A 13,722-nucleotide genomic window follows, 5' to 3' on the forward strand; every position below is an offset into this window, starting at 1 on the left:
GGATGGGGTTATGGTTCAGTGGTACAGCGCTCGCCTAGCCAGTGTGAGGCAGTGGGTTCAATTCTCAGTACCACATAAAAATAAATAAAGGTATTGTGTTTATAAAATACAACTAAAAAAAAAAAAAAAATTTTTTTTAAGTCACACTTTCAGGTGAAACTATGAAGCAAGCTTTATAATAAAGACCAAAAAATAGAAAATCATCAGTTTCTTTATTTTTACCACAAATAGTACAATGTTCTATACAAAAAAAAAAAAAAAATCTGGTAATTATTTTCTACAAAATTAGTGCACACATCTAAATATGCCCAATTTAAAAATATACTTTAGGATTAAATGCCAGAATTGTGACAGGAAGAGATCTTATCTTACTCTTTCCCATGTGAGTTCTTCTGCAGCTCGGTCCCATTCTAAAGCATTCCAGTTCATGTCATCTGGAAACATAATTGCAGATTAAAGATTAGGGGTGGAAATTGAACTATAAATAATAAAATGCATTCTTTTAGGTATAAGATCATATTGAGAAGCTAAATAACATTTAAAATTTTTCCACACTATTTGCTTGTTACACAGTAAATGCTACCTAAAAATACATACCTTAAAGTAAGCAGTACATATAAGATAAGGTGATACTAGACTGTGATAAGTGCTAGAAAAGAAATAGAGTTATGTGAAAAAGAGGACTTCAGCAACTCTGAATCAGGAATAAATATGGTAGATCTAAGGAAAGGAAGGAAGCCAGAGGATTCTAACTTTCTCAGTGATGAACAGAGTAGTGGAAGATATAAGTATGAAAAGTGGACAGGGATCACATAAAAGAAATGTAGAATCTGGATTTCATTTTATTCTTTAGTACAGTGGGAAAAGCACTGAAATAGGCAGGAGAGTAATAGGAACCATGTGGTGCACACATGCAAAGAGGAAGACTACTTATCAGTTAATGCAGCAGACCAAGAGAGATGATGACAAGGTACTAGGAGTAAGAAAAGGTTGTATTCTCAGAGCCTCTGATCTTTCCCTGCAAAGGCCCACTGTTCCCACTATACAACCTGCTTCTTCTCACTCTTCAGATCTTAGGTCAAAAGTAATTTACTCTGAATTTCCAAGGAAACCTTAGATAATATAGCAACCTGCATGACACTTATCCCAATGTGTACCTCTTCCCTAAACCAGAAACTCCCTGAGGACAGTGACCTAATGTTCTGTTCACAACTATGTACGTGGTATCTCAAAGAGTGTCTGTCACACAGAAACACTCAAATATCCACCATGTCAAGTGGATCCAGAGACAATAGAGTGCTTAACAGGAAAACTCTGCAGTAGAAGAGAGAAGAGACAGTGAGCCACTAACAGATGATTGGCAGATCCAGTCTTGGATCTTACTTTTTACATTCCAGAATTTAATCTGCTAGAAAATTAAAAATAGGTAAAAATGATGGCACCTGGCCTGCAACATAAACTTCAAGATCTTTTCCAATTTTACAAGCTGTACTAAATCAATGGAAATGGAAAGAGAAATGAGGTAAACATGTATCATATTCTTTTAAAAAAAAAAATTCTGTATAAGTATATAAAACACAAAATGTTCCGTACTGCATAGGAAAAAAAACATATTTATGCATATGCGTAGCCATAAGTGACGGTCTGTCAGAGTAAAAATAGGTTAGAAAGATAACTTTATGATATTAAAATTTGAAAACTCTAGTCCTTTTCTCTTCAACCCAATGGATATATGGTCTTGAAGAAAGAGTAAGGGCGCAAAAGCACCATTACCCTGGGCTCCATTATTAGCATCGGCTGCATCTTCCACGCCTGCATCATCTTCCTCCTCGTTGTCTTCCTCTTCCTCTTCCGCCTGATCATCCTGCGCATCAGGGTTTTCTCCCACCACTGCATTCTCAGCTGGTGGGTTAGCAGGTTGCTCAGGAGCAACATTTTCTGCACCATTTCCTCCTGCTGGAGCCTAAAGTGACAGAAGAGCCCAGAAGTTTAGCTAACTCATCAGTTGGCTTCATTTCCAAATTGTGTTCTCCCTTAAAAAAACAAAATTAGCAAACACAAACCCAACTAACATTAAAAAATAAAAACCTTCAGAGTCACCTTTTAATTTTTTTTCCTTCAGAGTCACCTTTTCTAAATGTATCTGATTTTGGATCAACTTGGTATATATATTTTTAAAAAACTCACTTTACAGTACACATATTCACTTAGTTTAACTTAAGGATTAACATTTCACAAAGCATTATAGAAAGTAAGTTTACAAATCTGGGTATCTCGAACACATTCTGTAATCCTTTTTTATAAGACATCTATCTATCTCCTGTTTTTACTATTTCTCAGAGACGAAAACACCTTTTTTAAAAATTTACACATACATATGTAAAACTTAATTCCATTTTCACTTTAAAAACTAAAGGAAATGGTTTCTAATTTCTTCTCAGTCAGTAAGGGTAAGAATGCACATATGGACTTTTACTAAATACATCCTTCTCTGACTCTTTTTAAGTTCTGGTACTTATCAAATGTGAAGATATAAGTGTAGCTAATGACAGTTAAGTTAAAATACAACTCCCAGCCAGGTGTGATAATGCACACCTATATTTCTAGCTACTCAGGAAGCTGAGGCAATTTGAAGATTTAACTCAGCACTGGTATACTTGCCTAGCTTATGTGAGGCACTGGGTTCAGTCTTCAGTAATGCAAAAAACAAAACAAACAAGAAAACCCCCACAACTCCCATGATTTAATGAGGATCCTAAAACTAAGCAGTATAAAATGCTTCAATATGTAAGGTACAGGGCTGGGGTTGTAGCTCAGTAGCAGAGAGCTTGCCTAGCATGTGTGAGGCACTGGGTTCAATCTTTAGCACCACATAAAAGCAAATAAAGCCATTCTGTTCATCTACAACCACACACACACAAAAATTTTTTTTTAAAGAGGTCCAATATAAACATGTTAATCTTACATAAGAACAGCGTGAGTTTATAGTCTTATTTTCTGTTATGCTTTTCAAAGTTACACTTTAAAAAGAAAAACGAAACGGTAGACTTTGATGAAATCAATCTACACACTGAAAAAAGCAGGTCCTAAAAGCAAACATTAAGCTATTAATTTACTATATAGCTTTTTCATAATAAAATTTTATAAAGTATAAATTATTCCCTTTCCAAGCAAACAGCTAATCTATATAACATTTTCAGACCCATAATTTCTCAGCAAGCAAGACACTAAAAATTATTTTTTACATCTTCCTTTAAAAAAAAAAAAAAAAAAAAAGATAAGAGTCTATGCTGTCCACAGTGGCCTCAAACAGAAAATCCTCCTACCTCTGCCTCCTGAGCAGTTAGAACTATAGGTTCATGCCAATGAACTTGGCTTTGCCCTCTTCTTAATACCACTAACAAACACTCTTGTATCTAAGCATGTCATAACCCATAAAGAAAAAAATGTAACTGCACTAGATTATCAACAATATTCCAATTTTTCTACTTTTGATAATGTTTCTACAAGACAGGAAAGGCAAGGCATTTTTCATATGAAGAACATATAAGCGAAGAAGTGGGGAGGCCTCCTTAATGTTACACAGCATGTAAGAAACATATCCAGTAAGTCGTATCTTAACTTCTAGGCGTGAATTGAACAATTCACCCAAGGAAAGAAAATGGAACAACAGCCAGGTACAGTGGCGCATGTCTGTTAGCCCAGCAGCTCGGGAGGCTGAGGCAGGAGGATCCCAAGATCAAAGCCAGCCTCAGCCACTTAGCAAAGCCGTAAGTAACACAGCCAAGGCTGTCTCAAAATAAAACATAAAAAAGGGCTGGGGATGTGTCTCAGTGTTTAAGCGCCCCTGGGTTCAATCCCTGGTTTTTAAAAAAAGAGGAAGAACATTTTAGTGTGACATCCATTTTTTTTTTTTTTTTTGGCCAATCTAGCAAGAAAATTAAGAGGCAAAAATCATGAAAGCATTCTATTGGTTTTTCTTATTTCTCTTAATCTTCTTCCAAACCTTTCTGATATACTCCTTTGAAATGGCAAAAGAACATTTATGAGGCACATGGGAGTCAAGGGTTTGAATCTTACGGGCAACCATAATTTTCATGTCCTACTCAAGTGAAGTCAAGTTCAGGGATGGGAGGTTACCTCATTTTGGTGGTGTCCAGCAGCATTGAAGGGTGGAGCAGCATGTTCCAACCAAATCGGGGCTCCCCCGTGGACTATCTGCTCTCGCAACCACACCAGGCTGATGAACGCACACAATGTGCACGTCACCACAAAACAACCCTGCAAACAATCCGCCAACAAATTTTCCCTATTTAAAAAAAATTATATATAATTACTCCAAAGAATACTTGTAAAAACAGTCAGAAAAATCTAACTTTGGGGGGTGAAAAGCAGTTTCTCCAAAAGAATTATTTGAAATGATGGTGAAATTCAACCTATTTTAAAAGCTAATATATATTTATATTGTATCTATTTTTGTAACATAGTAGACATAACATCAGAACTACATAGCAATTAACTATTCACAGCCTATCCTTTAACTTGGTCAAGAAACAGAAGACAGAAAGTAAACAGCAAACACTTGACAAAGGTTAAGCACTGAATTTACCAAAAGTGAACAACCTTCTCAAACCCTTACAAAGAATTTCCTTGTTCTTCTTTTACTTATAACTTCAAAAACCTAGCATTTACCTAAATCCATACAAACTAACAGAATCATGAAATCAGAAAAAGAATGAAGCTTCTCCAGACAGGTTTCCTGTATGCCATGTATAAGACAAAAGAAGTCTATGATACACTTTATAGAAAATTTTCACTTAGAAAACAAATCAAGATTTGATACTAACTGCAAATATAACAAAGTATATTAGTTCCTCAATAAGTCCAAATAGGCAAAGTATTTTTAGTTTAATACATAAAAATACATGAAATGCTATATAATACTGAAGATCCCTTGGTTCTGGTTCCTTGGTTCTCCTCTCTGAAGAGCTTATCCTTCCTTACCTACACCCATAATTTCAAAATAAAGATAACTCAAAATTATCTTGGCAGTCTTTAGAAAATCCACTATTTTAATGGAATAAATGATTTTTTCCTCCATTGAAAATCTGAACAAGGGTCAACCTGGGAGCATGACCTAGTAGCTCCAAACTATAATTGCACTGGTGTGTCTCCTAAGGGTTATTGTCTGCAATAGCTCATAAATCAAAAGGGGGAATCTTAATCACTTATTGCTAAGGAACTTTGTAGACCATTAAAATTCTAATGTGTTGAGACCAAAATATCTTCTACTTCTTCTTTGCCATCAGCAATGAGAATATGAATGGCTCCTGCAGGTTTTAAATGATAACAAACTAACAAATCTAGACTGGTTTTGTTTATTGCCTGGATGTTGCCCAAGTTCTAGAACCAAGAAGGCAGCTTGGGAGTCTACTTTCATTCACCCTTTTAATGCTGTCCTGAGCCCACTGTGTAAAGACTCCCCCCAACCAGCCTTCTGGAAGATGAGAAGTCATGTAAAGGAGAACCAAGTCATCTCAGCCAGGACCATCTTAGATAATCAAGCCCCAATAAAATACATGAACAGCTCAGGCAAGCTCCACAGGTAAACTTGGATGAGCCAAACCCAATTTCTGAGACCTCTGAGCAAATAAAATGGTGGTTCTTTGAAACCACCAAGTTTCAGAGAGTTTGTTCTTCCGTAAAAGAAAACTGAAATGGTATGCCTTGAGATAGCCCCAAGAACTGAGTTATGGAATACACAGCAACCGCTAAGATATTAAGGAAATTTAAAGTAAATTTTCAGGAAAAATAGATCTACTCTATACTCTATAAAGAAGAAAAAAAAAGCACTATTCGGGGTACAGAAAAAAAGCTGTGATAACAATTTCTTTTGTCCATCCCCACCAGGCCTCTAGCATTCAGTGGTGTAACAAAGGTGCACTGAGATGCACACAAGCCTATCAGGACAGGGAAAATATGGAGCCTGCCAACATAAGGCAAGCAACAATGCTTAATACCAAATTATGATACAATGAGACAGCCATAATGACAAGTTTTTAGCATGTATATTCTAATAATCTCAAGAACATATTTAAATTATTCTCAACCTATAAAAATAGTAAATACCTCAAACTGTGTGAGAGCCATTAAAATATAAAAGGGGTTATGTTTTAAAAGAATCATTTATATATTTTAGCTACTTCCGCAGTTATAACTGTTAGCATAAGAAGTATGAATAACTGTCCTTGGAACAAAAGAATAAATTACTTTCAAAAACAATTATTTTCAAATTACTAATAAAAATTAAGAAAAAAAAAAAACAGTACAAGTTATTTTGCACAACTTTCATTGTCACACGGATTTAATACTCACGTTGAGAGCATGTCTAGCGGCAGTGTCAGTAGTGAGCTCACGGAGCCAGTAAACAAGCACTTGTAGATGCGGCCTACAAAAAAGGGCATGATGGCATACAGTCACAACCGGCATCACAAACTCATCACAGTAGATCAAGAGTTACAATGGAACACTGTGAAAGGCACTGAAATAGTTTTGTGTGAGTCTCAAAATCCTACATTTTTAAAAAAAAAAGATGGTCATGCAAGCATAAAAATAGTGACTAAAGAATATGTTATGGGCTGGGATCGTGGCTCAATGGTAGAGCTTGCCTCACATGTGTGAGGCACTGGGTTCCATTCTCAGTACCACATATGAATAAAATAAAGGTCCATCTACTAATAAATATTTAAAAAAAAATAAATGCTATACAATATTTTTCAGTGTTTAGATTCTCTCTAAACTGTCTTTATTGAATGAGCTTAGATGCTTGAAAAGGGGGGGAGTCTAAATTAAAGATCTTTAAAATTATAATATGGAGGGCTAAGGCTGTATGTAGCTCAGTGGTAGAGCTGAGGCATATGTGAGGCACTGGGGTTGATCCTCAGCACCACATAAAAATAAATAAAATAAAGGTATTGTGTCCATCTACAACTAAAAAATTAAAAATAAATGTTTTCAAAGTTATAATGTGGAGAATTTTTTAAAATCTAGAATTCCAAAGTGTATTAAGTCTATTCATAAGAATAAAATATTTCAGCCTTAGAATTACACATCTTTGAATTAAGAAGATACTTCACTACAATACATGCTCCAATGCTACAAACAGCAAACTGGCAGCCAAATTTTTAAAAGCACAGATTCATGTGTCCTTAAATAGAGAATATACTAAATCCAGCCCATGAAGGGAAAAGATGAAGTCTGAGTGAATGCTTTATCATCCCTTTATCCTCTTAGTCAGAAAAGAAAGAATGTCTTTATTCAGAAAGGTAGAATGTTAGACATAATGAGTGACTACAGCTTTGGAAATGGGCTTAAGGAAAATGCTGAGATTATCTTTCTTTATTTTTTTTTTTAATTTTTTATTGTTGGTTGTTCAAAACATTACATATTTCTTGATATATCATATTTCACACTTTGATTCAAGTGGGTTATGAACTCCCATTTTTACCCCATATACAGATTGCAGAATCACATCAGTTACACATCCATTGATTTACATATTGCCATACTCAGATTATCTTTCAAACCAGTACTTGCATATTAGTTTAAAAATTCCCTAGAGTCTTTTTGTTTTTGCCCCCCCCACCCCCAGTCTTACACAAGAAATTTTTAGTGACATCAATGGTGACTTTTAAAAAACAAGTCAAGGGCTGGGGTCGTGGCTCGGTGGTAGAATGCTTGCCTAGCATGCACAAAGCACTGGGTTAGATCCTCAGCACCACATAAATGTAAAATAAAGATATTGTGTCCACCTAAACCTAAAAAATAAATATTTAAAAAAAAAGTCAAAATGGAAGGTTAGGAAAAGTTTCTATTATAGGAATTACTTAATATGTATATAAGATATCCAAAGCAGATATGCTTGTAACAAAGTAAAACTGACAACACACCAAATGTCAATAGAAAGGAAAATGAGTTCATATATAACAGGATTCTTTACTACAGAGTGCTGTGGATCCCTTAAAAACATAAGGTAGCGAGGCAGGAGGATCGAAAATTCAAGAACAGACTCAGCAACTTAGTGAGGCCCTAAGCAACTTAGTGAGACCCTGTCTCAAAATAAAAAATACACAGGGCTAGGAATGTAGCTCAGTGGTAAAGCGCCCCTGGGTTAAATCTCCAGTACCAAAACAAACAAACAAAAAGAAAAACCATAAGGCAGCAGATCATGTACTACATGGAAAGAGAGCCAAGGTACATCACTAAGTTTAAAAGTTATAGAATAAGTATACTGTGTGATGTAATTTAAATTTTACATAGTGTGTATATAAACAAGTTAGATAGAAATCAAACATGTTAAATGTTACCAGAATCCTCTAAGGACTTATTTGTTCTTACTATTTGATCTACAGATTTCAGAGAGGTATGCTGGTCTTCCATCATGACTGTAAATGCTTTACATATATCACAGTTCTGTTTTCTAGTATTTAAAAGTTCTTTAATTTTATTTTCTTAGTGGACTACATCTTTTATTAATATAAAATATGATGCTTTGTCCCACTTAATGATATTATACTTTTAATCTTGAATAATATCTGGCCAGCTAACATGGTTCCTGCTATTCGTTAGTATTTGTTAACAAAATTATTTTTCTACATCATTAACCTTATATTTCCTTCTTGTAGAGCAGTATAATATGTACACAAACTGACACTCTTTATTATTAAAAAAAAAGTGTAAACCCTTATGATTACAGACATTTAAATTTATCTGTTATTCTTCTACTTCCCTTTCTGTTTTTCTCTTCCTTTCTTTTCTACCTTTGGCTGATCTATCCAATTTTCATTTGCTGTTTCCCTAACTGATAATCCTGTTTCTATTCTTATAGCAGTTACTCTATATACAGTTTTGCTACTTTTTAACTGATACACATTTTTACATAAATCTTAAGTGAACAGCTGCGTGAATTCTTACATATGTATGTATCCAGGTAAATACCATCCAAAGCAAGGTGTTCAACATTTCTAGCTCCCCAGAAGGTTCCCTTAAGCCCTTTTCCAGTCAACAGTACCTGCAAAAGGTAATACTATTCTGATTTTTATCACCATATATGAAATTGACCTATTTTTAAATTTCATGTACATGCAATCATATAATATCACCATATATGAAATTGACCTATTTTTAAATTTCATGTACATGCAATCATATAATCCATACTCTTTAGTGTGTCAGGCTTCTTTTTCTCAAAGAAGCAAAATCCATTCATGTTATTCCAGTCACAACAGTTAGCTCTTTTACACTGCTATGTAATATTCTGTGTATGGATATATCACAATGTATTTGTACTGTTCAAAGGATTTGACTGGTACCAATTTATTAGCAAAGCTGTTGTACTTGTATTTATTTGTATATACTTTAGTGGACACAAGGCTCTTATTTTTTTTTTCTATTATCTATAGTCCCAGGAATGAAACTACTACATCATAAGGTATTTGTAATAGCCAACATTAGTAGATACTGTCAGTTTTCCAAAGCAGTTATAACGTATACACTGCCCCCATCAATGTACACATATTTCAGTTGTCCCACCTTCCTAAGCAGCAACTTAAGACTGTCAATCATTTGAATTTTAGCTTTTCTAGTGACTATCTTCTTGAGCATTTCCCTGATGACTAATGATGGTGAGCACTTTTTCATGTGTTTACTGTCTACTTAGATATCTTCTTTCCAGAAACACCTGTTCAGCTTTTTAATTGGGTTATCTAGCCTTTTTCTTTCTGGCGTATTTACGACTCTTTATATATACTCATAATATAAGTCCTCTGTTGAATATATGTATTGCAAACATCTTCGCTTACTCTGTAGCTTCTTTTTTACTCTTAAAGGCATCTGAAGGTGAAGTTCTTAATTCTAAGTTGACTTTATCAATATTTTCTTTTATGGGTAGTCTACATTTTCTAAGATTTTTTTTTTTTAAATTTTAATATTTATTTTTTAGTTTTTGGTGGACACAACATCTTTGTTGGTATGTGGTGCTGAGGATCGAACCCGGGCCTCACGCATGCCAGGCGAGCGCGCTACCGCTTGAGCCACATCCCCAGCCCGATTTTTTTTGTTTTTTAACATTCAAACTCAGCCTTTTAATTGATCTCAAATTAATTTTTGTGCCATACTGAGGTAATGATACGTTTCGTGTTTCCCATAGAGCGATCCGGTTGATGCTATCCTGTTTACTGAAAAAATCATCTTTCCTTCACTGAACTGGGATGCTTTTGTGGTTAATCAGGACACAGTGTAGGTGTGGGTCTAGTTACGGATTGTTTGGTTACTCTTACATTTGGATACAGTGTAGTGAATCAAAAGGTGCATAACCACTGAGTCACATCCCCAGCCCTTATAATTTTTTTTTTTTTATTTTAAGACAGAGTCTCACTAAGTTGCTGAGGCTAGCCTTGAATTTGTAATTCTTCTGCCAGAGCATCCTGAGCCTCTGGGATCACAGATGTGAACCATCACACCCAGCATACCCCTACATCTTAATTCACAGTTATTCATCATCTTTCTATCTATATGTAGAGAATTTATAATCTCACAAATAAGTCAAGCAACTTTAAAAAGCTCTCCCTACAACTGCTTCCATGTTAAGGTTACCTGGAATTTTAGTACCAAGCTATTAAGAACTATTAATTATCACAGATTAGCAATAAATGAGCTTAATTATAAGAAGAACTTCTTTTTTATTTTAATTTTTTAGTTGTAGATAAACACACAGTATCTCTATTTTTATGTGGTGCTAAGGATTAAATCCAGTGCCTCACACATGTGAGGCAAGCACTTTACCACTGAGCTACAGCCCCAGCCCACCCCTGTTTGAGTCTCACATCTTTCTGATTCCTTGCTCATTTAAAGTATATTCTAAAACTATTTTTTTTCATTAAAAAGTTTGAAACGGTAAACTTCCCAAACCCTGACATCTAATGAAATGTTTCTCTATGTTGTCTTTTCAGGTGAGAAATTTTAAGTTCAAAAATATTGCCAAATTTTAAGTTTTTAAGTGGACTTTCCTTTAGCATTACACATGATTTTAAGTCTGATGGCAGTCTGATTTTCTCTACTTTGTAGGACAATCCAGAAGTGGAAGCACATCATTGCTATACCTTTACCATACTCCCTAGCTCTAGAAAATTTGAGATTGTTCAGGAATGAGACTTTTTCCTTTTTCATTTATTGTCATTTTCTTGCCAAAAAAAAAAAAAAAAGATACCATTTTCTCACCTCCATTATCTCTTTTGCCTTAATAGAACTATTTACTAGCAGTTGCTGAAACAACTAGATCTAGCCTTCATCTCTCAATATGTTTTTCTCATACCTGGAACATTTGTCTCTTTAATTGCAACCTAAGAGAACTCCTTGACTAAGTCTTCTGTCTCACTAATCCACTATTCAACAAACCTATTTTGCTATTTGGTATATCTTTCAATATTTTCATTTCCACAGAAAATCGCGTTAATTTTATTTTAGCAGACATAAGAATATTAATTACATACTTGTTTAAAAATCTTGCTTATTTTTAATTCCAAGAAATCATATCTATATATTCTGCCATTCATATACTATTTTCAATGTCTTTAAGGAAGAAGAACAATAATCACCTAAGAGGACTGGTTAGTATACAAGATCCAGAGAGCTTCTTATATCTGAAAGATAAGCTTCCCAATTACTCAGGACCATTAGATCTTATATCTTTAAAAGGAGGTGGGGAGACCCCAAAAGAATCCACCTACTAGAGACCTTAAAAGCTCCTGTATAAGTCAAGGAATAAAATTTGAGTTTCTTTTAATTATGGTTTCATTTTTACTTTCTAAATTCTTTCATGAACTTTCATTATTAACCTCTGTATACTGTATTCTTCTTTCTCACATTCATTTAAGAAACAGACCTGTTTAAAAATTCATTCTTGGTTGTATCTCAATGCTAGAACATGTTTAGCTGAGACAAGGTCCTGGGTTCAATCCCCAGGACCAAATGAAAATCAAACTCATGCTGAGTTCAGATGAATATTTCCTAAACAAGACTTCCTAATCAATATGACATTAAATACCAACTAATTAAACGTCATTCAAACAATAGCCTGGGGCAACATTTCTTATAATATTAAGTAGTTATACAATGTTTAAGTAACTTTGACATAGGCAGGAATACTCACATGCTGTAAGAGGAACAACTCCCAACCATGCAAAGGCCACAAGTGTATAATGAAACCAATATCGTATTGCAGTGCCAATACTTGTAACCAGTCCAGCAAATATGTCCTGGATTGGAAGCCGCGAAGGCATATCTGGAGAATAAACTTTAAGAGGGAAAAACATACACAGGATTTCATGAGGATTTTAAAATGGCTTAATTCATACACACAGAAAATAAACACTGTAATATCTTAATGTTCAATATACGTACTGTGTTTAAATATTTTTCCAATGAAAATAAAGTTAATCAAATAGTTACAACAATACTACATTTACCCAAGAAGCTGCTTAGGAGACAAATCACATGTAAAATATGGAAATCAACAAGAAAAAAATGCCTAACCAGGAAGAAAAGATTAAGCATTCAAACAATATAATTATCTGGTTTCCTAAGCCATAAAATATCAGGTCAAGAGCCCAGTATAATGGCACACCTATAATCCCAGTTACTCAGGAAGTTAAAGCCAGCCTGGGAAACTTGGTGAGAACCTGTCTCAAAATAAAATACAAAGAGCTGGGGATGTAGCTCAGTGGTAGAGTATTTGCCTAGAATATGTAATCCAAGAGCTGGTGTAATCCCCAATACCACCAATATAGATAGATGGATGGATGGATGGATGGATGGATAGAGATATAGATATATCAGGTAAAAGAAAGAACAAAAGGGAAGTTGATATCATGTTATCATGAAAGAACTTCCCCCAAACACAAGCATGAGGACACAGAACTCAAAAAGCACAACTGTAGTGAAGCCATTTCATGTGGTAGCCACAGTCTTATATTAAGCCAACCCTTCCCCTAATTTCAACATAGTACTTAAAATTTTAAATGATAAATTCATATCTTCCCCCTTCTCTGCAAAATGTGGTTCAACATACTCGGAAAAAGAAAATTGTCAGATTTTAGAAAAATAGCATTTTTAAATGTTTCCAATAAAAACAACTGCTTATTCAAAAGTTCCACTACAGGTAACTCAGAAAAACAGACAGTACAAACAAATATTCAGGAAAAAAAATAAATAAATGGTAAATTTTGGCAGGCACAGTGGTGCACACCTGTAATCCCAGCAGCACAAACATTCAAGGAAAAAAAAATAAATGGTAAATTTTGTCCAGGCATAGTGATGCACACCTGTAATCCCAGCAGCTTAGGAGGCTGAGGCAAGAGGATCCTGAGTTCAAAACCAGCCTCAGCAACTTAGCGAAGTCATAAGAAACTTAGTGAGACCCTGTCTCTAAATAAAATACAAAAAATGGGCTGGGGATGTGGCTCACTGGTCCAGTGGGCCCGGGTTCAATTTCTGGTAATTAACTTTTTACAATATACAAACATTAATCACTGACTTCAACAGGATATTTGGTATAAAAGAGCAAGTCACTCAGCCAGTAATAATAGAGTTTTGTGAAAGATAAAGGAAACCTCATAAAAAGATCAAATAAAAACTAAAATATACAAAAGCAGCATTTCTTGGACT

At 34.7% G+C, this 13,722-nt stretch overlaps 1 protein-coding gene across 1 annotated transcript in view; it reads right to left on the reverse strand.

Moving 5' to 3' along the window:
• Marchf6 (membrane associated ring-CH-type finger 6) overlaps positions 1 to 13,722 on the reverse strand; it is a 76,142-nt gene that overhangs the window by 39,716 nt on the left and 22,704 nt on the right. Inside the window, exons 4-8 of the mRNA XM_027943885.2 lie at positions 12,209 to 12,352; positions 6,376 to 6,448; positions 4,141 to 4,309; positions 1,774 to 1,963; positions 373 to 434 (exon numbers count right to left, since the gene is read on the reverse strand). Of these exons, the coding sequence (XP_027799686.1) occupies positions 373 to 434; positions 1,774 to 1,963; positions 4,141 to 4,309; positions 6,376 to 6,448; positions 12,209 to 12,352 (638 nt within the window). The remainder of the gene's footprint in view (positions 1 to 372; positions 435 to 1,773; positions 1,964 to 4,140; positions 4,310 to 6,375; positions 6,449 to 12,208; positions 12,353 to 13,722) is intronic.

Source organism: Marmota flaviventris, chromosome 5 (assembly GCF_047511675.1).
Source record: "Marmota flaviventris isolate mMarFla1 chromosome 5, mMarFla1.hap1, whole genome shotgun sequence".
In the NCBI taxonomy this organism is placed as follows: domain Eukaryota; kingdom Metazoa; phylum Chordata; class Mammalia; order Rodentia; family Sciuridae; genus Marmota; species Marmota flaviventris.